Below are 27170 nucleotides of genomic sequence, written 5' to 3' on the forward strand. Positions count from 1 at the left end.
TTGTTAAAAGAGTATAATTGAAAGTAATGTTTTTCTCTACTAATCACATAAACAAGAAAACATTCATATTTGGTAAATTCATATATAAATTCATGATAGGAGTAGTAATGGTTTCTTAGATTTTCTGTCAACTCATTCCTGAATCTGCTCATTCAGATGCCTTTTATTCTTTATCTGTGTGACCACTCCTCATTTTTTGGGAATTTGAGCCATAATGAATGTCATACATCCTATACTTTTTGCCTCCCTTCTACAGTTTCTAGTTAATCTCATCAGTGAGTATGGCTCTGGAGAGATTTCATGGGAAATCTTAGAGCCAGTCTGTTAGCTGAACTCCTAATGTTTAATTGAAAATGTAAGAAATGCCGGATCTTTCCAGCTCTTTTCACCTAACAAGACTGGTAAATATGGATAGGTTGAAATCATGGCCTTCTTTCTCCTTCATTTTCTTAAGTTACTGCCTTTACCACACCTCCCAAAATGAATACAGATGTAAGATTATTCTAATACAGGAAAGTACACACTCAAGAGTTAACTGTGTATTGTCAAAAAGGGAAGTAGAAAAAAGAGGAAGAAAAATGAAGGCGGCCAGGAATGGGAGGGAAGCGCCCTATTAATAGTTATTGCCAGTCTACAATATTTTATGACCCCAAAGTTATGAAATTAGTGATGGGAGGGTATTAAAGGAATTGTGAATATATCTGTTCAGATTTATATGTCATACTTTGATGTAATATAAAAGACATTGTTTTACTTATTGTCAGAATTCAAGCTGCCTTTATAGGTAAATGTGAGTGTTAAAAATCTTAATATTGGGAATTAACTGATTAACTTTATTAACCAAAAATTTGCCTCCTTATAGCTAAGCAGCTATAAAAATCTTACATTAAATACACTATTGCAGTGGAGTTTCTTAAGCAATCTAATATAATGTCTGGTACTTTCTAGACAACAGTAATTGTTATTTGAAGTAAGTTGACTGATAAAAAGTCACCAGGGAAAAATTAAACAGCTTAATTAGTCATCCCTCTCCTCCCCTTCCCCCGAAGTGGAATATAGCCTCGTTGTACTAAAGGTAAATGTTAAAAAATTAAATTAAATGTACTGTGACATTTCATATTGCTTTAATATAATTAGGCATCTAATTTATGCATCTATGGTAAACTCTTTCTAGCTTCTTAGCAGTATATTTTTCTTTTCTATCTCAGACTACAATTATTTGGGATGCACATACTGGTGAAGCCAAACAACAATTTCCTTTTCATTCAGGTAAATCTTCACAATTTACATGAGAATTAGAACTTTCTTCTATTTTCCTAATTAAACTTTTAATAGCGTATAATTCATCTAAAATCTTGAAATATCCAATATCAGTCTTGTTACTGGTCCTTTGAGGAGTTGATGTTCTTTGACCTTCAGATAGTTAATTGTCAGAGGATCATCAGATGTTTTCTGTGAAATGTACCATAAAAAAGCATTTGCAGCCTGGTGCAATTAGAGTTGGTAATATTTAATGGTAAGAACATAGATTTTTGAGTCAGGAGGTCTAGGTGTGAATGTCGATTCCACCCCACTTGACAAGCTTTAAGATTGAGCGAGTCATTGAACCTTTCTGAGCCTTACTTTCTCTATCTGAAAATGAGGGATTAAAAACAATACCATTTGTTAAGAGCGTAAGACATATATATGAAAATACTGCATAAACTCCTGCAAATTTAGATATTGTCATTTTTCATTTTGGATTTATGTATCTAAATCAGTCCACCTGCTTACCTAAAATAAAAATTATTAGGCTTTCCTGGTAGTGTTGGAACTTTGGTGCTTTAGATGTTTTTCTCTTTTAAGAAATTGATACTTAAACCAGATAAATATGATCCCCAAGATAGTGTGCTTCTTTCTCCATGATATACGGCCATGCAACAGGGCATACATCCTGATGTGTAGAGACACCTGGATTTTAGTGCCTACACTCTAGTGCAGCCTAGAACTTTTGTGCCTACTTTCAGGAAGGTTCCTGAGGACAGGAACTGATGTTGAACTGGACCAAGATGCCTAATAACTATTAGAACAGTAGTTTTAGTACTGCCTGATTTAATTGCATTTTGCAAGATTTTGTTGTGGTTGGGTAGAGTTTTGCATTGGAGCCTGACTTAAGTAACTCTGGTTATTTTCAAATCTTTGGTAACATACTTTTTACAAACAGCCAATGGTACAGTGTTACCATTAAAATTGAAATATACAACTTCTGGCGTTTTGCTTTTTTGTATTTCTCTATTTAGTGTGATTAAGCAAGCCAAATAAGGTACAAAGATGATTTTTCAGTAGTATCTGAGTAACATCATTTTGCAAGTATTATGTTAAACATTTCAGCTTGATTAACACTTACCACATTAATAAGCATTTACATGTCAGTTTTTGTTTACCTGTTTTAATCCCATTTTGCCTTTGCTTCTAGTCCTCACCCAGACGGAATTCTCTTAGTCCTCTGGCTGTTCTGCCTAAAGTTTCTCCTACATCCTAGGAGTGATGGAAAATTGAAATAAGTGTGTGTGTGTGTGTGTGTGTGTGTGTGGCACTGTTACTAGCTGCTATATAATGTGTACCACCTTTGTGTTGGAGATGATGCTCTTTATATACACGATCCCATGTAGTCTTGGCTACAGCCCAATGAGGTAGATGGTGTTGAAGTCATTTTACAAACAAATAACCTTTTTACCCATGGTATTCTTTCCTGTCATGCTTTTTTGGTTTTTTAAACGGCTTTATTGAGGTATAATTGGTGTAAAATCATGTATACATATTTACATTGCACAGTGTAATATATTTTGACATGTATACACACACACACACACACACACACACACACCACTGAAACCATCACCACACTCAAAACAGTACATCTGTTAGCTTCAGAAGCTTCCTCCTACCCCCTTGAAATCATTCCCTTCCCCTTCCCCAGGTAGCCACTGATAGTCTTTCTGTCACCAGAAACTAGTTTACATTATATAAATAGAATCGCACAGTATGTATTCTTTTTGTGTCTGGTTTCTTTCACTCTGCATAATTATTTTGTATTTCTTTTGATTTATGAGTAGTATTCTGTTATGTTGATATGCCAGTTTGTTTAACCGTTTACCTGTTGAAGCAAATTTGAGTTGTTTCCAGGTTTTAGCTACTACAAATAAAACTGCTATCAACATTCCTGTGCTTATCTCTTTAGGAACTTGTGTTTTTCATTTCTCTGTGTAAAGACCTAGGAAAGTTATGGCTAGATATATGGTAGGTCTGTGTTTAACTTGTTAATGCCCAACTGTTTTCCAAAGTTTATGTTTTCCAAACTGGTTTACATTCTCAACAGCAGTGGGTATTCCAGTCCCTCCATTTCCTTGCCAGCACTTGGTATGTGGTCAGTCTTTTTCATTGTAGCCACCCTAATGAGCATGTAGTCGTATCTCACTGTGGTTTTCATTTTCATTTCCTAATGACTAATGGTGTTGAGCATCTTGTCATGGTTTAATTTACCATCTGTATGTCTCCTTTGGTGAAGTATCTGTTCAAATCTTTGGATTTTTAATTTAACTTTGTTGTTTTCTTATTGAGTCTTGGGAACTCTTTATATATTCTGGATACAAGTCTGATCAAGTATTTACAAATATTGTCTCATAGTCTGTGGATTGTCTCTGCATTGTTTTGGCAGTGTGCCTCAAAGATCAGATATTATTAATGTTGATGAATTCCTTAATTTATTAATTTGTTCTTTTATGTATCGTGCTTTCAGTGTCAATCTAACGTGCTCTTTTTGCTTGATGTAGAAGTTGGGGTCACTGATTTGAGACCTTTCTGCTTTTCTAATGGGGATACTCAGTGCTATAAATTACTTCTAACTACTACTTAGTGACATCTCACAATTTTTCAAATGTGTTTTCATTCAGTTCAAAATACTTTCTGGAGTAATTTTGATTCCTTCTTTGACCCATGGGTTATTTAGAAGTGTGTTAATTTCTGAGTATTTGGAAAAATTTTAAAGATCTTTGTAATATTGCTTTCTAATTTAATTCCATTGTTCTCATAAATGTCATTTAGGTCAAGTTGTTTGATAATGTTCAAATCTTTTATGGCCTTTAGTGATTATTGTGTGTACTTAGACCATCTGTTACTGAGAGAGGGGTATAGAAATCATCAACAATAATTGGAAAATACAGTAATTTCTATTTTCTTTGAAGCTCTGTCAATTTTTGCTTTATGTGTTTTGAAACAATGTTATTAGGGGCATGAACGTTTAGGAATGTTGCAACCTTATGTTGAATTGACCCTTTTATCATTTTGTTAGCGGCCCTCTTTTTTTTTCCATTTTATTTTTTGTGCTCTGAAATCTACTTTGTCTCACATTAATGTAGCCCTTCCAGTTTTCTTTTGGTTAGTGTTGGCATGGTATATATTTCTCCATGCTTTTACTTTTAATCTATTGATTTTGTTATATTTGATGTACATTTTATGTAGGCATCATATATTGCTTGTTCATTCAATATCAGCGTCTGCCTTTTAATGGCAATATTTAGGCTATTTACATTTAATGTGATTATTGATAATGATTGCATTTAAATTAATCGTATTTCTATTTATCTCACCTTCTTTTGCTATTTTTCTGCTTCCATTTGGATTAATTGAATATTTGTGTGATTACATTTTTCCTCCTTTGGTGGGTTATTAACTGTAAATCTTTTATTATAATGGTTGCCTTGGGATTTATAGTACACATCTTTAACTTACCACCATCTACCTTCAAGTGATATTTTAAAGGGGTTAAATAATAAAATTTTTTACCCATAGTTACCATTTCCAACTCTTCATTCCTTTGCACAGATACATAGTTTCATCTGGTATCATTTATTTCCCGCTTGAACTGCTTTAACATTCCTTATGGTGTAAATCTTATGTTGACGAATTCTTTTGTAGGTATTAAGAAGTCTTCATTTCACCTTCATCACTGAAAGATATTTTTGTTGGGTATAGAATTCTGGGGTTGACAGGGTAGGGTTTTTTTCTTTCAGTACTTTAAAGAAAAGGTTGCTCTGTCCTCTTCTTACTTACACTGTTTCAATTTGAACTTGCTACCATTTTTATCCTTATTATTCTTGTCTTGTTTTCTCTGGCTGCTTTTAAGATTTTTCTCCTTATGACTGATTTTGTGCAATTTGCATATGTTGTGCCTTGGTTTAGTTTTCTTTATGTTTTTTGTCCTTGGAGCTTCTTGGATTTCTTCGTTCATCGTTTTCTTCAAATTAGAAATTTTTTTGACCATTATTCTTTAAAAAATGATCTACCTCCTCCCAACATTTATTTTTAACTTGAAATTCTGATTATGTTTATTAGTCTGCTTGATGTCCCGTAATACACTGATGTGCCATTCATTTTTTTAATCCAGTCTTTTTTCTTTTTTTCACAATCTCTGCTGCTTTCAAGCTCACACATCTTTTCTTCCACAGCATCTAATCTACAGTTTATTCCATCCAGTACGTTTTTTATCTCACGTGTTTCAGTTTTAATCTCTAGAAGTTTGATTTAGGTCTTTTTTACGTCTTCCATGTTGCTACTTAACTATTTGAACAAACCATATATAGTTGCAAGTGCTTTAATGTCTAGGTCAGTTTTTATGATTTGATTTTTCTCTTCATTTTGGTCATATTTTCCTGCATCTTTTCATGCCTTGTTACTTTTGATTGGAAGTGAGGCATTTTGAATTTTATGTCGTTAGTTGCTGAATATTTCTGTATTCTTATAAGTATTTGTGAATTTATTCTGGGACATAGTTAAATTACTTGGAAATGGTTTGATCCTTTTGGGTCATGCTTGTAAGATTTGTTAAATGGCAGTGAAACAGTGCTCGGCGTAGGGCTATTTATTTCCTGGTAATGAGGCAAGAACCTAGGTGTACTCTGACCAGTGTTCCATGAATCAAAAGGTTTTCTAGTCTGGTGGATTTAGACACTGTTCCCAATCTTGAGTATCAGGCATTGTTTCTTCTAATTCTTTTGCGTGGCTCTTTCCCAGGTCTCAGCTAGTATCTTCAGATACTTGCGCTGATTAGTACTCAGCTTACTTCAGGTCTTCAGCATTCTTTCTCTGTCTGCATAGCTCTGTCCCTTCTAGTTTTGGGAATTCTAGCTGCCTTCAGTTTTCCACATTTTGAGCTTTATCTCTTCCGCTCAGGAATTTCATTAATCTCTTCCTAGGGAGATTCCTCTTCCCTGTGCCAAGATCTGGACATTTTTCCAGATCATATGTTTGAGCAGTTATAGAGGCACATTGTTGGTTGATTTCCCTTCTCTCAGGAACCACGGTCCTTTATTGCCTGGTGCCCAGAGTTCTGAACTATTATTTCATATATTCTGTAATTTTTTTTGGTTGTTTTGGGCAGGAGGTAAATTTGGTCCCTGTTATTCCATCTTGATCAGGAATGAAAGTCTACCATGCTTTTTAAATTACCATATTTTAATTCCTGTACTGTATTTTTGTCCATATACACTCTTACATAAAGCATAAATCATGATTATAGATGAGTTAACCACTTCATATTCATTAGGATGGCTATAAAACATAACGGTGTTCACGGTGATGCGGAGAAATTAGAGTCCTTGTACTTTGCTAGTAGGTATGTAAAATAGTACAGTCGTTGTGGGAAACAGGATGACAGTTCCTCAAAAGGTTAAATAGAGTTACCATATGACCCAGCAATTCTACTCCTAGGTAATTGAATTGAACGCAGGGACTTGAATGAATTCATGTCCGTCAATGTTCATAGCAGCATTTTTCACAGTAGCCAAAGGGTAGGAACAACCCACTGTCCATTAGCAGATGAGTGGAAAAACAGAATGGGTCTCTATATACAATAGATTATTATTCAGCCATAAAAAGGAATGAAGTTCTGATACATGCTACAACACCAGAGAATTTGTACATGTTATGCTAAGTGAAATAAACCAGACATAAAAGGACAAAGAGTATGATTCTACGTGAGTAGAATCTAGAATCATTCTAGAGTATGATTCTAGATATTTCAAGGGTATGAAATGTCTAGAATAGGCAAATTCATAGAGACGAATGTAAAGATTCAAGGTTACAGAGGCTGGGAGGAGGGGGAAATGGAGAGTTACTGCTTAATGGTTACAGAGTTTCTGTTTGGGGTGATGAAGAACTTTTTTTTTTTTTTTTTGCGGTGTGTGGGCCTCTCACTGTTGTGGCCTCTCCCGTTGCGGAGCACAGGCTCCGGACGCGCAGGCTCAGCGGCCATGGCTCACGGGCCCAGCCGCTCCGCGGCATGTGGGATCTTCCCGGACCGGGGCACGAACCCGTGTCCCCTGCATCAGCAGGCGGACTCCCAACCACTGCGCCACCAGGGAAGCCCGATGATGAAGAACTTTTGAAAATAGTGGTGATGACTGTACAATATTGTGAATGTAATTGATACAACTGAATTGTACAGTTAATCAAATGACAAGTTTTATGTTATGTATGACCACAATATTTTAAAATTATTAATGTAATATATAAAAACCATTGAATTGCACACTTTAAGTGGATGAAATTTATGGTATATGAATTATATTTCAATGAAGCTTCTAAAAAAAATAATAAATGAATATTAAATGCCTTTTTTCCCTTCCCTCATAGGTTTGTTACCTTTCTAAATTGTGAAGGATACATGGGTTAACCAAAAAATAAATCAGAATTGGAGGACACAGAAATTGAATCTTAGCTCCAGGAATTTTTTTTTTTTTTTTTTTTTTTTGGCTGCACTGCATGGCTTGTGGGATCCTTGTTCCCCAGTCAGGGATCGAACCGTGCCCCTTGCAATGGAAGCACGGAGTCCTAACCACTGAACCGCCAGGGAATTCCAGCTCCAGGAATTTAAAAGATTTTGTAACCCTAGGCAAATTAACTTTTCTTAGCCTCTTTCATCATGTGTAAAGTGAGACTAGTAATAGTAAACACACCTCTCACATATTACCTACATAAAAATACATTTTATGTTAAAGATGTGTTTTTATCCTAAAGAACTTGTATTACCTAGACTCATTTATTTATTTATTTATTTATTTATTTTTGGCGGTACGCAGGCCTCTCACTGTTGTGGCCTCTCCCGTTGTGGAGCACAGGCTCCGGACGCGCAGGCTCAGTGGCCATGGCTCACGGGCCCGGCCGCTCCACGGCATGTGGGATCTTCCCGGGCCGGGGCATGAACCCGCGTCCCCTGCATAGGCAGGCGGACTCTCAAGCACTGCGCCACCAGGGAAGCCCCCGCATGTGTCTTTTTGAATTATGGTTTTCTCTGGGTATCTGCCCAGTAGAGGGATTGCTGAGTCATATAGTAATTCTATTTTTAGTTTTTTAAGGAACCTCCATACTGTTTTCCATAGTGGCAGTATCAGTTTACATTCCCACCAACAGTGCAAGAAGGCTCTCTTTTCTCCGCACCCTCTCCAGCATTTGTTGTTTGTAGATTTTTTTGATGATGCCCATTCTAAATGGTGTGAGGTGATACCTCATTTTTAAATTTTAGGAATAAATATAAAGTAATGAGGTATCGGTTCTTAGATTATACCAATCTGTTATCATCGTATCTTATGAGCCAGGCATATCACAGAAGTATTAATCATATAACTCATATGGCACCATTCCCCAGCTTCCTCCACTTTTCTTTACCTGGTTATACAGTTTGTTTTTGTTTTGTTCTGAACCTATTGGTATATTTGTTTGAATGCTGTTTCAAATTTTCTCAGCCTCCTGTTTAACATTTTGCAGATGACTCTACCAAATTAACACCCTGGTGGAGCATGACAGATACTTGGCTTTCTTCATAGCATTTTGTTATACTTTTTCTTAAAACTCTTTTTTTGTTGTTTTTTGCGGTACGCGGGCCTCTCACTGTTGTGGCCTCTCCCGTTGCGGAGCACAGGCTCTGGATGCGCAGGCTCAGCGGCCATGGCTCACGGGGAGGAGCCGAGAAAGGGAGCAGTTGCTGGTAAAGAAGGTCCAGGCTCAACCTGATCCAGGCAGGGCTCTGGAGTGTTTGTTGCACCTCAGGGTTTTCCTCATCTTGAGCCAAGGGTGCTTGGTTTTTGAATCTCACCTTCGCCCCCAGCTACCTACTGCCTACTCTAAATCCAGTGTTTTTGATATGCTTCTATTGCTTAACCCAGTTACTTGCTACATTACCTTAATCTGCACTGCTAATTATAGAGAGGCTTTGCACTTTGCACCAGGGGAAAATGAAAGGAAAGAATCTTTAATCATACCAGATCTAAAATAAATATTAAATGCCAGCCAGCTTTTGGGCCTCTGAGGTTTTAAATTCAATGATGTAGATTTTAAGAGGTATTTGACAAGAATCACTTAGAAGAAAAATGTATTTGCAAATCATGCAATATTCCATTTATCAGTTGAGTAGACAGTGGAAATGATACTTATTCAGTGTAACGTTTGTCTAACTTGTAATTTACATAGTATTTTCCATACACATAATCTAACTTGATTTTCACAATATTCTTGGGTGCTAAGCTTAAAGGTTTTATCCCCATTTTTAAATTATTTTTTATTTTTTTAATTTTTATAAATTTATTTATTTATTATTTATGGCTGTGTTGGGTCTTCGTTGCTGCCCACGGGCTTTTTTTTTTCTAGTTGTGGCGAGCGGTGGCTACTCTTTGATGTGGTGCGCGGGCTTCTCATTGCGGTGGCTTCTCTTGCGGAGCACAGGCCCTAGGCGCACGGGCTCAGTAGTTGTGGCTCACAGGCTCTGGAGCTCAGGCTCAGTAGTTGTGGCGCACGGGCTTAGTTGCTCCGTGGCATGTGGGATCTCCCCGGACGGGATCGAACCAGTGTCCCCTGCATTGGCAGGCAGATTCTTAACCACTGTGCCACCAGGGAAGTCCCCCCATTTTCTTCAGAAGAGAAAAATAGCATGAGAGGTGACTTGCTTAGGGCCCACTAGTTAGGGAGTAGCAAAACAAGGCTTCTTATCCATTGAACACTCACAGAATTTCAGAAACAAGAGGAAGTGTAGCATCACATTTAATTTTATCATTTTGCAAATGAGGAGCCAAGAATCCAGTGCTAGTAATTTACAGGGCAAGCTCTCAGGAACCCTCATCTCCTGCTGACCAGACCAGTGGACTTTCTATTAGGCTGTGTCTCACATGGAGACAACCAAACTGAAATGTATTAATATTTGTAATATTTAAGTACCATAATTTTAAAAATTCTATTAATACCATAAAAAGTATAAAGTAAAATATTTTAAGTTCCTATTAATAGCATACTTAATGTCTAACCATGGTTTAAAACTAAAGCTCCTAGGTTTCAGTACATGTGGAATGAATGCAAACCTTGCCTGTTTTTCTTTTCAGCGCCAGCATTGGATGTTGATTGGCAGAGCAACAACACCTTTGCTTCTTGTAGTACAGATATGTGCATTCATGTCTGTAAGTTAGGACAAGACAGACCTATTAAAACATTCCAGGGACACACGGTGAGAAACCTTTTTTTCCCTCCTTTAAAGTGATTATGATGAATAAGTAATGTTTCAGAGTGGTTTTGAAGTATGCATGTTTAATACCCAAAAAACAACCAAGTCTATGAAATGAAAATGTGAATGTTCACTGTTATTTTTAGAATGAAGTAAATGCTATCAAATGGGACCCAACTGGCAATCTCCTGGCATCCTGTTCTGATGACATGACTTTAAAGGTAATTCAGATAGTGGGGAGAAATGGGGTTGAGGAGTTACACACTGTGGCTGCTCTGGCTGTTTTAAGATTGTTTAGAATGTCTCTCTCATAGTTGGGAATTATGATACTGAGGTTTGTGCTATTATAAATTGTCTTCACTCTTAGGGAGTCATATATTGTTACAATTAAAGGTTATTTGCACACGTAAGGATCTGATTCATAGGTAGCAAAGATCTTTGTAGGATTCATGGATTTGACTGAAATTCTGAGAATTGTGTTAATTGGATTTTGCTGTGGTGTGAGTATATATCACCCTTTCTGGGAAACTGATATATAGTAGATATATAGCTTAGTTGGTGAGTGAGTATAGCTGACATGTCAGTATTCACATCTCAATATGAATTTATGTTTTTCTTGTTGCATAACTAAAAGCAAAAACTAACACCTAGCACCTACGCATATGACATACCAAAATTAAAGAAGAAAGGCAGTTTGAGACAAAGAACAACATAATACTAATCTTCAAAATTAATGAAGCTTGCACCCTATGCTTCACCATGTTAACTGTATGAAAATAATTTATCTTTGACTTTACAGTGCCAGTGACTGCAGACGTGATGACCCTTATAGATAGGATAATCATGAAGGAAAACTGCTTTTCCTCTTCCCATGAACAGACTAAATGTAACCTTGGTAACCTGGTGGTTTTTTTCCTTAAATACCTGCTGTGTTTTTAGTTAGATAGTTTTTTCAAGCCTGGACTCCTTTGTAAACGTTGCTGGTAAAAATGCTTTTCTTCACGCTCTTGTTTGTGAGATTACTTTGCGTGCACATGCCTTATGCTTATAAAATGAAAAACTTCTGGAACAGAGTATGGCACATACGAGGAAATGAAAGAAGGCCGGTGGCTATAGAGAGCCTACTGTCAGGGACTGAGTTGCAGCTGGAGAGAGAAGTTTAAGTTAGAAAGTGTTAGAGAGCTTTTTTTAGTTCTAAGAATAATAAAAGGTCATAGAATTTTAAAGCAGAAGCTAGAAGGATGGATATTGTCTAGTGAAGCCATATTTTGAGAACAAGGAACAGCAGATGAGTGAGAAGATTATGTCCAGCTTGGACAGTGCCTTTGAGTCATGCAAGTGGAGGTGCCAGGTTGGTCTGATGCTCAGAGAACAATTCTAAGCCTGACATAAAAAATTTGGGAATTCTCAATAGGTGGGTAGTCATTCAAAGCCATGGGCATGGACAAAATTGTGTAGGTAGAAATGTACAGAGTAAAAGAAGAGGAAAGCTTAAAAAAGTCTTAAGAAACTCTAGCATTTAGCAGCTCAAGAGGAATGAGACTCCAACAGGAAATTGGAATGACCTCTGGAAACAGTGTGTAAAGAGAAGAGTAATTCAAGGGAGGTGATGGGTGAGAGTGGTCAGTGTTATCAGTGCTATCGAAAGCTCACATGAAGTATCAATATGTTTTGGAAACATACCTTTTGGATTTATTTACATGGAGTTATGTATACCTAGAATACAAAAACATGATGTTATTGCTTCATTATCTCATTAGTTTCATTGCAGAAGTGTGAAGCACAGCTAATTTTTGTTTCTTTGTCAGTACTTGGGTTTGGTGTATGTGTGTTTGTATTTGGCAAGGTTTCCCCCCATGTCTTTACTGAATGATTTTGTTAGAAATACTGTTGGTGTAGGTTTCTCTTAATTTTTGCTCAAAAATAATATGAATTATTTTTTAACCTGTATACGTAGGCATGTTTTCAACTCTAGAAAGGCGTATTCTCTACTCACCATTTTAACTTTACTGCTTTGTTACTTTTCACGGTTTCTTGTATGTGAATCATTTACAATTCCTGAATTTTATATGGGAAGAATACTTGACATGAGATCTACTCTTAACAGATTTTTAAGTGCACAAAACAAGTGTTATTGTCCGTAAGCACAATGCAGTGAGGCAGATCTCTAGAGCTGAGATTTTATGCTTGTTTATTAGCAGCCCCTCCCTGTGACCCCACCACCTCTGGCAACCACCATTCTTTTTTTTTCTTCTTTTCCATTAATGTTTTTTTTTTCCTTTTTACACCAATAATTTATTTTTTATTTTTGTAACATCTTTATTGGAGTATAATTGCTTTACAACGAATGGTGTGTTAGTTTCTGTCCTTTATGGTTTACTATAGGATACTGAATACAGTTTCCTGTGCTATACTGTAGGACCTTGCTGTTTATCCCCACCATTCTTTTCTTTGCTTTTATGAGTTGGACTCTTAGATACATCATGTAAATGGAATCATACAACATTCGTCCTTACAATTTATCCATGTTGTCACATATTGCAGGATTTCCCCATATGTTAAGGCTGAATAATACTCCATTGTATATATATGCATTTTCTTCATCCATTCATCCATTGATGGGCACTTAGGATGTTTCCATATCTTGGCTTTTATGAATAATGCTGCAGTGAACAAGGGCATACAGATGCCTCCTCAAGATCCTGATTTCGATTTTTTTTTTTTTGATAAATACCCAGAAGTGGAATTGCTGATCATATATAGTGGTAGTTGTTAAAATTTGGGGGAGCACCTCCATACTATTATTCACAGTGGCTACACCATTTTGCAATCATTTATCAATAGTTTACAAGGTTTCCAATCTCTCCACAACCTTGACAAGATTTTTAAAAATTTTACTAGCCATCCTAACAGTTGTGCAGTGGTATCTCACAGTTTTGATTTTCATTTCACTGACGGTCAGTGACATTGGGCATCTCTTCATACACCACCTATTGGCCATTTGTGTATCTTCTCTGGAGAAATGTCTATTTAAGTCCTTTGTCCATTTCTAAATTGGGTTATTGGGGTTTTTGCTGTTGAGTTGTAGGGTTTCTTTACATATTTTGGAAATTAACTCCTTATTGGATATATGGTTTGCAGTATTTTCTCTCATTCCATAGTTTGCCTTTTTACTTTATTGTTTCCTTTGCTGTGCAGAAACTTTTAAATTGTATGTAGTACTGCTTGCTTTTTTTTTTTTTTGCTTTCATTGCCTATGCTTTGGTGTCAACATGAATCATATTATATTTATCTGTATGTTGCTTATCTATTTTCTCTTCCTGATTGCAAAATAGTTCCTGATTCTAAATTCTAAGAGGAATTTATAATGTAGATCTTTTATTTTAAAGGACAGCATAAAAACTAATGCCTTAAACATTGTAGGATCATTAACTGAGGAACTTACTGAATGTTGAAGTTTGTACCATCTGAAGCTATCAAAAGTAATCTTAGAACTACAGTTAATTGAATCCTGAAGCCTCACAATAGTGAATATTTAGAAAGGACTTGAAGCTAATTTGTCATTTTTAAAAGATAAATATTAAATATATTCTACATTGTAATTTATTTGTATGTATTGTCTTGATCTCTGTTGTTCTGGTGTACCGCTATATTTTGGACTGGCAAGATAATATTATAAAAGTACCCTTTGTATGGAAAAATAATTACATGCCTTTTTCCTTTTTGCTTAGATATGGAGTATGAAACAAGACAACTGTGTCCATGATTTGCAAGCACATAATAAAGAAATTTATACTATCAAGTGGAGTCCAACAGGGCCAGGGACAAATAATCCAAATGCCAACCTCATGTTAGCAAGGTAACATTTCTGTTTTGCTTTTCCTTTATGAGTCTTTTACAAAGAAAACCTCTTATAAATATGACAGAAAATTAGGAAAAATTCCATGAAATGGGAATGTGTCCTATAAGGAATATTTTTTTTTTTTAATGGGAACCTTTAGACACAGAGTTTTATTATTATTTCAGGTCATAATGGATATTTGTATCTGGAGATAGCAAATAATTTACTGATAATATCAAATATTGATTAAAACCCAAGTAATTGAGGCATAATGCAATAAAGTTTTTTCAGCATTTAAAAAAAATAAGTTAAAAACATATTTAATGTAGCATTTCAAAACCGTGGGTCAATATAAAGGAGTTATTTAAAGAGAAAAGGAATACAGTGAATTAGCTCATTTATGTTTTCCAGTTTACAGACTTGGAGATGTCCTTAATGAAGCTGTCATGTCTCCGATTAGCTTTGTTTCCAGAACACTTTCTTCCTAACAGCACCGTCTGCTTCTCATGAGGAATTCGTGGCTAGCTATTAGGAATGGCTGAATATTGTAGATTGGGGGTGGGGCTGAGAGTATTTCATTACTTATAAAATCTTTTTTTTTCTCCCTTGTCAGTGCATCCTTTGATTCTACTGTTAGATTATGGGATGTAGACCGAGGAATTTGCATCCATACTCTGACAAAACACCAAGAGCCTGTGTACAGTGTAGCTTTCAGTCCTGATGGCAGGTATCTGGCGAGTGGTTCTTTTGACAAATGTGTGCACATCTGGAACACACAGGTATGTCCAAGTTATTTAAATAGTCAAGTATTCTTATATAAGAATATAAGAAGCATTTGTCTAAACAAAATTTTTTTTTTTTAGTTTTGGTTGTCATTCCTTTTGTGTCATTAATTCAGTTCGTTTTTATATGAGCACTTTTTGGGGGGAATTTACAGCTAAGTAAAGATTGAAACCAGCTGAAGTGAGATTTTCATAATATGGACCAAAATTTAGAGTCTCTGTTTTATTTTTTCCAACAGTTTTGCAGACATGAAATGTGAGAGTTTAAGATGCATTTATTTAGATAAATGATACCATTTCTTTATGTTCTAAAAGAATTGTCTTCAGAGAAGGTATATATGAGCCGTTTAAAAAATGTGTTAAAGGACAAGGTTTTATGATTGAGCACATAATTTATCAGAAACGAACTTAAAACTATGTACCACCTTTTTAGGGACAATGCTACAGAGATCCTTTCTTAAAAATGGAGAAAACAGTTTTGTTGCTTTCATTATTTTAATCTTTTCATTGTTTTAGTTTTTACATGCCAAATACTTTTTCTTTAATATCAGTCATGTGACTCTCCCTGCCCCACCCCCTGTTCAAAAATCAGATCTTTACTGCTTGTATTATATGCACAGTAAGTTATTGTGGGTTATTTCTCTTTGTGTTGCTGATCACCATAGTTGGTCAGCCTATTTTGCATAAATCATCATTTTCCCATATTATTTTTGATTAAGTTATACATTCAAATGGTCTCCAACACCCTCCCCCCATTATAAAAAGGTATACACTGTGGAGTTTTGCTCCCATTTTTTTCTTGATCCTCTACAGATAACTTTTTCTATCGGTTTCTCTTTCATCCTCCTTGAGGTTTTTTGTAAATAAAAGCACTATGATTCTTTCATTTTATACTCCCACTGTTTTATTTTTTCATTTATATTATATTCCCTTAGAATTGGTTTTTATATATGGTGTGAGGTATAGTTCTAATTCTGTCTTTCTTTATGGATCACCAGTTTTCTTGGCACTATTTACTGTCCCTTCACTGTTTCAGAATGTCACTTCTTTCATATACTACATTCTTGTATGTTTTGTTCATAGATTCTCTTGTATTCCATTGATTGATACATTTGTATGTACCTGCATTGTTAGTTTAATTTTAGTGACTGTAACTTTGTTATTCCCCCTCATTAAGTCTTTTTCTTTTTCCTTCAGTAAAGTTTTATAATTTCTTCATAAAGATCTTCTTTTTTACAAAATGTATTCTGAGATGCCTTATGGATTTTATTGTTACTGTGTTTAGCATGTTTTAAAAAATAATATTCCTTTTACTTGTGGTTGCTCATGTTTGGAACATTATGAATTTTGGCATGTTGATGTTGACTCCATCAAACCTGCTGAGCCCTCTCATTGCTTCTAATTACTTACCGGCTTGCAGGATCTTAGTTCCCCGACCAGGGATTGAACCCATGCCCCCTGCAGTGGAAGCACAGAGTCCTAACCACTGGGCCATCAGGGAATTCCCAATCTTTCTGTTTTGATTGAATAGCAGAGGCTTTATAGATAATCTGCCGGTTGTATACATTTTCCATCACTCATTCACTCCATTTTGAGTAAATTAATTTAAAATAAAATTTGGGTATAGAACTGTAGAGTTCTAAGGGAAGATACTGCTAGACTTCTAAGGGCATTTGAGTAACCATACTGTTTTGTTGTATCACTATTGTGTATCAAAATGTCATTTTACTTTTTTTCTTTTAAGTTTGAAAATAGCAAAATGCATCTTGTGAGCTTTCAGTGCAGGAGAAAGTAATTGTCTTTTTGTCAATATGTACATCTATTTTTTTCTTTCATTACTTGGATGATATGTTATCTAAGCATTTGACAGTTAAATTGTTACAGTCTGGTCAGAACAGAGGTTTGAGTAGACGCTGAGGATCCTTTGGCTTTTGTTAATGTGATAGCTCTGGCTTGTTGACCATGCTGTTTCGGTTCAATTATAGCCTGATTCAAGCTTAGAAATTGGTAAGTACTATTGAAAGACAGTGTCGGTTTTTAACCCCAAAATTGACAATCCTGTAGATTTTACTCTCTATACAACAGCCTATCTTAGATCCCGTTGGCGCCACTCCATTCTTTTCTAATTAACTGTAGATACTTAAGGCCTCCTGTACTCGTGCTTTTTCATTAATCTCTTAAATTGTGAGAAATTTTAGGTAGGAGGAAAAGAACAGTTGAGACTTCCCACTGTGATCTTCTAGCGTAGTGATTAGCTTAGGGCTGGCTGTCTCAGAAGGTTATGTCTTGGTTCCATGTTGTGTTTAGGTAGTTCTGCTACTTCCAGTTTGAGTTTTTTAGTTCACCATGAAGCTGTGAGATACTTTTCTGGTTTGTCAGAACAGAACACCGGAAGCATATTTTTCATTATTTTTCATTTCTCACAGCAGAACCTCTGACCTTTGCCCTGTTTAATAACTGGTTTCCTAGGAGAATACATTTTTGTACTAAGTTTCAGTTACTGAATGGCAGCTGAATGATTTTGGTTTCCATTGCCGAAGGAATAAAATAATTGAGTTATATTTATGAGTCGGCTAAATTGATGATGAAATTGGTAGTGTTCCTGGTTGTACTTTGTTTTCTTTTAACTTAAAAGCATCTTTCAATAATAATGTACATATGCGCTTTTAGCTTCTTTTATAATTCTCCTAGCTTAGGGGCACTTCTAGGGTCAAAGAGAGCAAAGATACCTTAGCTAAGAATGGTTATCAATACTGGAGAAGCCAGTATTGTGTGTGTGTGTGTGTGTGTGTGTGTGTGTGTGTGTGTGTGTGATCTGTTGAGAGCAGGCTAGTGCTGTCTGTTTGTAAAAGGATCCTCATTTTACGTTTCTGGTATTTCAGAACTTGTTTATGTTGAAGTTGAAGCTAAATCCTACATTGGATTGCTAGAAATAAAGCCATATAATATTTTTACCTCAGTATTTGAACATATATAATAATATATTATTTTTAAGAGTCCGCTTCTCATTATTTTAGACAGGTGCTCTAGTTCACAGCTATAGGGGAACAGGTGGAATTTTTGAAGTTTGTTGGAATGCAGCAGGAGACAAGGTTGGAGCCAGTGCATCAGATGGTTCAGTAAGTATATAATGAAGTGTTTCCAAAGGGTATGTGTGTGTGTGTGTGTGTGTGTGTGTAAGAAAGAGAGAAAGCATAGTGAATAAATGTGGCTTGTTGTGGTAGTGACTACAAAAGTGTTCTTTTTAAAAAATAAATTTTATGATATGGGTATTGACCTTTTTTACTGAAGGCTCTATACTTTTTATGTTCATTTCATTCAGATAATGTAAACAGAGTTTAGGCTATCTTTGCCAGAAGAGTGCCTTCATAATCAAGAAATGGACAGTTATTTTTAGTGTAAAACTTCATCACTGAAATTAAGTGTAGCACTGTGAGAGAGACTTGAATTTTTAATGCCTATTTTTGCCTTCTCTTCCTTGCAGAAGAGTGTTGGTGGCCCAGGGAAGGGGAAATACAGGCAGTTGGGTCTGCATTGAGGAATGTGTGATACCAAGAGACTTTCAGGATGAGGTTGGCCATGTATTCACAGAAATACTAGTTATGGCTTCTAAAGTTCTGAAAGCCAAGGGAAGATGGAAAGGGGATAGCTGTTAGCTGTTTACTGAAGCAATAGCTTAATGCAATCTGTAGTATCTTTCATTAAGATCCAAGAGATAGAAAATGGTCTATTTTGAGTATATTTTTTCTACTTTTTAATTAACAGAGAGTAAATCTTCAGCATGTTAGCCATGGTTCTTCCTCTGTAGTATTAACCCATGGTTGTTAACTCCCATCTGCTTTCAGACAATTTATCTGATTTCTGTTGGTGCCCATTGCTGTGATTACTTTTGTTTTACCAGTTTCGTGAACTTGGAACTAAGAAATAGATTCCAAACTGTATAAAAGTGTACAATGAAATTCTTTACACACTGGTTGATTATTTTAATTTCTTACAGGTTTGTGTATTAGACCTTCGGAAATAGCGCTACTAGTTGGAAGCCATGGACCGACTATGAATGTGTATATAGCCAAAATGACTGTCCCCGACCCAAGTACTGCTATAGTCCCACTTGAACCATGGCCAGTCCACTACAGCCAAATCTAAGAGAAATATATACATACAGTGTATATAAACAAAATTGCACCCTGAAGATGACAGAATTTTGTCACAGCTTGTGAATTCTGTTCACCAAGTGCTGGAATCTAATCTGCTGTGCCCCTAAAATAGCATTTAGAAGTTTTGGATATGAGAAACGGAAGAGAGAAAAAAATAAGCGTTATAAAAGCAGCCCATACATGTACGAGTTTTTGGATACTAATGACAGCCTTGTTTCTCCCCTTTGAATCAGCAGACACCATGGATTATATTCTTTTTTCCCTTCAGTAGTTTAGCAGTTTGTATGTACAGAGAAAATGGACTTACAAAAACTTGCAGCAGTAGTTTGTTCTTGCTTTTAAACTTTGTTTTTGGTTTAGTTTATGGATGCATGAAGTAAGGGAGTGAATCAGTTTCTTGTTTATATTTTTTTCACCTTTTAAACAAAAAATTCTTAAAAATATTTTAATGCATTCTTTTGAAGAGATAGATGTTTGGTACATTTATGGCTCCCAGAGCATATATTCGATTGGTGCATGTTGTAGGAGGGGGAATTGGAAATTAAATGGAACTATATGACTTTGGTCATGTCAATCTGTAAGACACATCAGTAAAAGGGTATTATGCTCTGTTTTTTGTTTTTGCTTTTGCTTTGTTTTTTTGTTGTGAGGTTTTTTTTTTTTCTCTTTGGTTTTCTTGTTTTGTTTTTTGGTGATGTGGCTTAAATGCAATAGTTTCTTTTTTTGGGACATATTTCTGCCAATTAAAGACTAGAAGGGCACAAAAAATTTTCTAATACCATAGAGAAGATGCATAAACAAAAATCTTCTGATGTCTTGTAGCCATAACTAAATTATGGTTAAAATGTGCACTATTGTGAAAAGGAGCAAAGTAGGTTTGAGTTTTTTTTGTTGTTTGTTTATTTGTTTCTTTTGCTTTGTTTTTTAAGAGATTAAAATGTTTCTGGATAAGGATTAGCTTCTCAAAGTGTCCATCATTCTGTGTAGAAGCTTAAATATGTAATGTAACCAAACTCCAGTATTAAAAATCTCTCATGTTATTTTTCTTTTTACAAAGCAAGATAACAACATATTAACACTGCCATTACATGGCAAAATGTTTGCTACCTTAGTTTAAAAACAATCTTTAAAACAAAAGACTTGCTTCAAGGTGTTTTCACATAGCGGTGATTCAAAATTTTTTAAAAAGGTATGATTGCACTAACCTCCCTGCTGCTCTAATTCTGCATTTGTGGTACTTGTGACTACATTTTTTCAAATAATAGCTAGATTTAAGCTGCTATGTTTTGTTTTTTCAGTAATCACTACTATATCATGTCTTTTACTCTGTTTATAATATCACGTATTTTCTTAAAGGTATAGGTATCAGATCAAAAACCTCCTGTGCTCATGCAACTAAAAGCTAAAATATACAGAATCTACAAATGATAGCATGGGGCTATGTTTATATGTGTGATTAACAGGGTTTGTCATGATTACTGTAATAATCCAGAAGTGTCGATTTTGAAGAGAATAGTTGTCAAATTTATGTCTCAAAGATTTTAATTAAGGAATATCATTTATTATCAAGCTTGGCAAATTTATAACACTGTCACTAATTATTTTGAAGCTTTTACTGCTAAAATTTTAACCTATGTTTTAAGTTTAAGTAGAAACTGATTTAACCCAAGTAATGCAGCTTTGATTTTCAGCATTTGTTGTTTTGCTATTTTTACAAAACAGCATTGATTGAAGCAAGTCTTGGTTTTACTAAGGTAGGATAGCATTTGCTATTGGTAAAGAGAATAAATACACTTAATTTCACAATACATTGTTTTATGTGTACCCCAGTTGTTGTTAGTGGGGACTATGATACTGTAATAATATTTTTTAAAATTTACATCCAGAGAGGCAGTCATTCATGATGGTTTTGTGCCAGCTGTTTTTAGGGTTTTCGATCACATTATAGATATTTAGAACTATTACCCTGTGACTTACGTAGGAAACCTAATACGCTGAGTATCTGGCACTTGAAATCCTGCTTTTATTGCTGGAGGTCCACATCTGTGGTTGACCTCTGTTGTTGTTTTAAAAAAGTAAATAAAATTTTAAAAATCTGTGCAATAATTTTTAAATGTGCTCCCAGGAATAGACACAAATGTTTTGAGTATGTTTAAGCTGCATTTTCCTTTAGCGATGCATTTGTCAATTGCACTGAATTTAAATCTGAAAGTCAGAGGTGATTATTGATAGTACTTTTTGTATTTTGATATGGACAGTTTATTCATTTGCATACAGTTATTGACTTTTTTTCCCCAGCTGATTAAAAGATAGTCATGAAGTTCTGCAGTATAGCTGCCAAAATAGACAGCTACATGTTTATGGTGTTGTCATCTTCTCTGTTTTTGGGGGGTTTTTTGGTTGTTGTTGTTGTTGTTGTTTTTATCTTTAGCTATTTTACTTAAGCATAATAGCCACAATAGGACATATAAAAGATTATAAATACAGAGCTTTATTATCCTGAAGTCTTGGGTCTTTTAAGTATAAACTATCAGAAAGGTATCCATTTTGTAGGCTTGGGTTCTTTGTGAGCATACAGTTATTTCTTTTTGCTGCTGTTCTCACCATCATCATTGCCTGCTGATGTGCCACGATGCTGCTCCAGTAGACATAAATAAGATTGCCTCTAATTTGAGCAGTAACATGATTATAAGAGACCAAGTTTCACAGCCTGTAAAAGTTCTATTTTTGAGGTTCTTGCTTATTTTTCCTTCCTTTTTTTTTTTTTCTCTCTAAGAACTTATCTGAAGATCTACTGATTCCAGTAGATTTTCTGTGGTATTCATTATATATCATTGTTGTATAGGCTACTGTAAGAAACTTATAAGGAAAAATAGAAAGGAAGACTTGAATGAATAGAATACTCATTGATTAAAATAGAATAAGGAAAGAGCAGCTGTCACTCTTAAACATCGTAAAGGAATATCTTTTTTCTTCTCCATGTAGGAAATCCCCTAAGTTCTTAATATTTGTTCCATTCCCAATTTCCTGTCATTGATCAGGTACCATCATTGACTTTCAAGTGACTTTTAGAAGTGGTTAACTTTTAATTTCCTAATAGGTCTTAGAGTGTATTGAATTCTGTTTTAATTAGTTATTCTCTAGGTAAGTATGTTTTAGGATTAAACACCTTTTACAGATACTGAAAGTGCCTCCTTTTGTGGTGTAAAAAACAAATTATGGTGCAAAAAGTAATCATTAGATTGAATTACATGAAGGTTTTTTGCTTTTTGACATATAAAAATGTCAAGAGAAAGGCCAAAGATTTGTACTTTTTCACTTAACTTATAAAGCACTCCTTTTTTCCTTAAACTTATTTCTGTCAAATTAGATTTAATGAGAGAGTACTATTTTTAAGGAGCTATCTGTTTATGTAGAATGATTTTGTTAAGAGTAATGTAAACTATTATTGAGTAGAGGCCTGAAGAGGAGTATGCATTTTTGCTGTTAAAAGGAATCACAAGTGACCATTCTTATGTCAGCAAAAATGTTAAGTCTTACTAGATAAGTAGAAAAAATAAATCTCAAATGCAGTGCTATTTACTCTTTTCAAACAGTTCTCATTTTCTTAAGCACATTGTACATTTCTATAGAACCCGCATTTATTCTCACATGCTAAGGACGGTACTTGCATTTGGTGAATTACTGTTGACAGTTTCCACAGAAATCCTATTTCAGTGGACCAACATTGTGGCATGGCAGCAAATGCCAACATTTTGGGGAATAGCAGCAAATCTACAAGAGACCCTGGTTGGTTTTTTGTTTGTTTGTTTGTTTGTTTGTTTTCTTCTGAATCAGCAGGGACGGAAGGGGAGTTAGGGAAGTTATGAATTACTCCTTCCTGTAATAGCTCTGACGTGTCACATTCATTATCAGTTTTTTTTTTTTTTTAAACACGTGATTCTAACTAAATGTAGAAGAGAGAGCAAAAAAAAAAAAGAGAGAAAGTGTTCACTTTTTTAATACACTGATTTAGAAATTTGATGTCTTATATCAGTAGTTCTGAAGTATTAATAGCATTCTTTATTTCCGCCTTTACGTTGACAGTGTTGAAGCAGGGTGAATAACTAGGGCATATTTTTTTTTCTAGTAAGCTGTTTCATGATGTTTTCTTTGGAGTTTCTGGATAAGTTCAAGAAAACATTCTGCATGTTGTATCTAGTCTAATGTACTTTTCCATCTCATTAAAAACAAAAACAGACAGACTGCATTCTGTAGCTCTGTAATCCCTAAATACAGAAGTAATTTTCTTCTTTCCTGACTTTGACATTGTAGCTATAATGTTCTAATTTTGATTTTTACAAATCCTTTGGGTCTAATTCTGTGAGCCTACTTATAGCACTGGATTAAAATGTCTGCATCATTTCTTTAGTTATCCAGTTAACTTTAAAACTGTTGTACAAGTGTAAACCAGCCCATGACAGTTTTTTGTACATGTTAAAGAACTTTATTGTTCAGTTTTCATGATTATTGTGTAAGGAAGACTGATATAGATGTTCTATGCTGTCCTGGACCATGTTAATTACACTTATGATGTATTTTGGTTCCACATCACAATGATTTGTCCCCAATGACCCTTTTCTCCTTTCTAGGCACATTTTTTGTTGTTGTTGTTGTTGCAGTTTCCCTTTGCATTGTATTGCTTTGACAACTGTAATTTGAATCAGATCTGAAAGAGGTCCAGAATAAAATATATTTTGATATTATGTTGGCTGTGTACATATATAAAACCTTTGATATCTATGTAGTTTGTATAGACTATTTACTAGTCAAGTAAAGGGAGAGGGATGCTATTTCTTGTTTACAATTTCTTGTTTACATTTTATTGCAATTACTCCTCCAGTGTTCTTTTGTAGAATAAACTTTTTTGCTCTGACTTAGCCTTCATAACATATAGCATGTCTATTCTCCCATACTGGTGTTACCAGTTGTAACAACTGCCATCAGAACCCAAACCACTGTATTTCATAAATATGTTGTTTTACAAGATAGACACTTTAAAGTAAGCCCATAGAGAAAATTACAAATTTTACTATTTTATTACTTCTCGTAGGAGATAAGATTTTTTAAATGAAGGGATTACTTACTATTTTTATTAAAGACTAATAGAGCATTTAATCAGCTAAGGAATAACAATTAACTTTTGAATTATTTTAAAAAATCAACGTTGTACTTAGAAGACATTGTTTCACATAAACAGAGACAGACTCATTTGCTTAGAGTCCATTTGAGCACAAAACAATGTGTACATGTTGTTGAAGATTTTTAGGACAGGGTGTGCTCAACATCCTTAAAGCCCTTTTTTCTTCATAGAAACCTATTATAATTAAAAAATTTTTTTCCTTAGCTAGTGGCTTATGTTGCTAACAAACCTTATAAGCTGTGAGGGAAGATACTAGGCACCTTCCAGTTTTAATTAATCCCAACTCCTGTAGAGTTACCTAGAGACTTTTTTAAAGAATCATTGAGCATATTTTTTAATTTTTTGTTTTTTTAAAAACTTGTATTCTCCAGGTCTTCTACATTTCCCTTCCATTACCTTAAGTATAAACTACTTATGGGCATATAGCCTTGTCACGTTTTATTAAATGATAAGCTACTGCAGTTACTAGAACTTTCTGACAGCCTTTCATTTTCAAAGGGTTAACTTTTATTGCATGGCATAGATTGTTAATACCGTTCTGCATTTTACACTTTTTCCGAAAGTGTTGGACAACTAAGGATTATAATCTAAGTTTGAGGTAAAACAAGTGCAGAAGGGGTTATTTGAAATTTCCTAGTTCTTACACTTTACAGTAGATCAGATTTCTTACCTATTATAATACATAGCAGGTCAAATTAAAGTTTACTGTTTCCCTAGTATATACGCTTGCAAATGCAGTGGAGGAAAAGACACTATGGACAGTAGTTTTACGGTGCTTTTCTCTGCTGTACCAAAGCTCTGTCAACAATGAAATGTTAACCCTATGCTACTTTTTCTGCATGTTTCTTCTCTTCAAATGTCATATATCTCAATGCTTACTTGTCCTAACTTGTAATATTTTTGTATTAAATTTTTTTAGGAGTTCCTTGTAATTTCTTTATAATTTAAAATATATTAAACACAAAGTGTTTAGTAAAGTAAGAAGACAATTATTAACGTTTCTTGGTTGTTGGGTTTGTATGATCAGTTGTGCAAACAATTCACACTTCAAGAACTAGGACCAGTGGGGTGTAATCTACACAGAAAAATGTACCACAGTTCTGTTAAAAAACAAGCCATCTTAATAAGTTATACAATCGAGTGTCAGAATGGGCTGCTTTAAGAGTTACTGCACTGCCAGAAATAACAAAATCATAGGTCGGAGGGCTCCTGGACTGATGTGGAGGGATTTAAACGCTGCATGGATACCTCAAGTAGTCAACCCTTCTTACATTAAAAATCCAGTCACACTGAACTCAGTCTGAGATCAGACATTTGAAAACATCAGCTTCCAGAATCTCACACATTCAAATTTAGGGGGTTTTGAAAACTCTGCATATTGTCAGGTCCTTCTCCACAAAAGCTTTTACTGACTTAATTTATATACACTACTTGACCAGGTGAATTATCTGATTTTCCAACTCGGGTACCTGAGGAACAGAATACCTCAGGACTCAAGGAATGGCGACCTACACGTCTGGCGTGGGTCATACTGAAGGCCCAGAGTCATCAGATAACTCAAGTTGAGTTTAATATGACATAAAACTATAGCTGTGTGGTATGTTTTTAAATGTCTCCCGTGAAATGGTTGAAATAAACAAGTTTGAAGTTGGACAAGTGTGTTGAAATAAATGAAGTCTTACTATAATCAAGACTAAATTAGAGGTAAGTAAATTTTACATTTTTGAAAACAATGTTGACTTAGAGTCCCTTAAAACCCTTTTTAAAGTAATATGCCTGGCCCTACCTTAACCTACTCGCTAATATGATAGCGCTAGGTATGTGTGCCTTTTTTTAATGTTTGTGTGCCATAGATGATATTCATAAGTACCCGCTCATAAAGAAATTGAAAAATTCCCATTTGCAAATATCCAACCAGTTCTTCTGTGGTTACACAGTTACCACTTTGCTATGTGTCCTTCCAGACATTTTTAATACATGCGTAAAGAACAAAACAGGGTTGTAATATTCACGGATTTGAGAAACTCGCTTTTTCGCTGAACCGGTCAGGGCCTTTTGTGCCATCAGTGTATATACACCCCTCTACTGTAGATGTGGAGTCTACCATAGAGATTTAGGGCATGAATTCTACCTGACTGTCTGCGTTGAATCCCAGCTCCGCTCTTAAGTTGTTTGACCTAAGGAGTTACTGTCCTGGCTTTCCCATGTGTAAAATGGGGCTAGCAATAGTACCTACCTCACAGATTGGTTATGAGGATTAAAATTGTTAACGTATATAAAGCCCTTAGGGAACCATGCCTGCTTGTGTAAAGCATACTATATGCTACCTTTATTTTGATTTTTAATGGTTGTATTGTATACCGTAATTTAGTTAGCCCCCTATAATGTATATTTACTTTTTCACTGTTTCCTATTATAAACAGTGATGCAGTAAACAAATCAGTAGGGCAAACTCAACAGTTGGTTCTGATGTACACTCCTGGTTAATAGGCATTTTCAAAGAATCTATAAAACTTGCTACCCACCCATTTTCTGGCATTAACTGAATATGTTATTTTGAAAAGAGTCACCTGGGAATCTGTGGAAGGGAGATTTCTTGGGGAAAATGCTCTGGATGTTTACTCAATGTACATACAGGAACAAGAGAGAAAATAATTTAGACCAATAAAGGACAATCATGTGG

General features: G+C 35.1%; 1 protein-coding gene across 5 annotated transcripts in view; it reads left to right on the top strand.

Annotated features, from left to right (window-relative positions):
• The window catches only part of TBL1XR1 (TBL1X/Y related 1), a 186001-nt gene extending 161781 nt beyond the window's left edge, over window positions 1-24220 (top strand). For all 5 annotated transcript variants that reach the window (XM_089910831.1, XM_022571877.3, XM_089910830.1 and 2 more), the window contains 7 exons: window positions 1209-1269; window positions 10407-10528; window positions 10672-10746; window positions 14257-14384; window positions 14980-15145; window positions 18166-18267; window positions 19146-24220. In XM_089910831.1, the coding sequence (XP_089766957.1) occupies window positions 1209-1269; window positions 10407-10528; window positions 10672-10746; window positions 14257-14384; window positions 14980-15145; window positions 18166-18267; window positions 19146-19172 (681 nt within the window). In that variant the 3' untranslated portion in view covers window positions 19173-24220. The remainder of the gene's footprint in view (window positions 1-1208; window positions 1270-10406; window positions 10529-10671; window positions 10747-14256; window positions 14385-14979; window positions 15146-18165; window positions 18268-19145) is intronic.
• The last annotated feature ends 2950 nt before the right edge of the window (window positions 24221-27170 follow it).

The sequence above is a fragment of the Delphinapterus leucas genome, chromosome 4 (assembly GCF_059928025.1).
Source record: "Delphinapterus leucas isolate spDelLeu-1000000601 "Yukka" chromosome 4, BTC_Dleu_Yukka2, whole genome shotgun sequence".
In the NCBI taxonomy this organism is placed as follows: domain Eukaryota; kingdom Metazoa; phylum Chordata; class Mammalia; order Artiodactyla; family Monodontidae; genus Delphinapterus; species Delphinapterus leucas.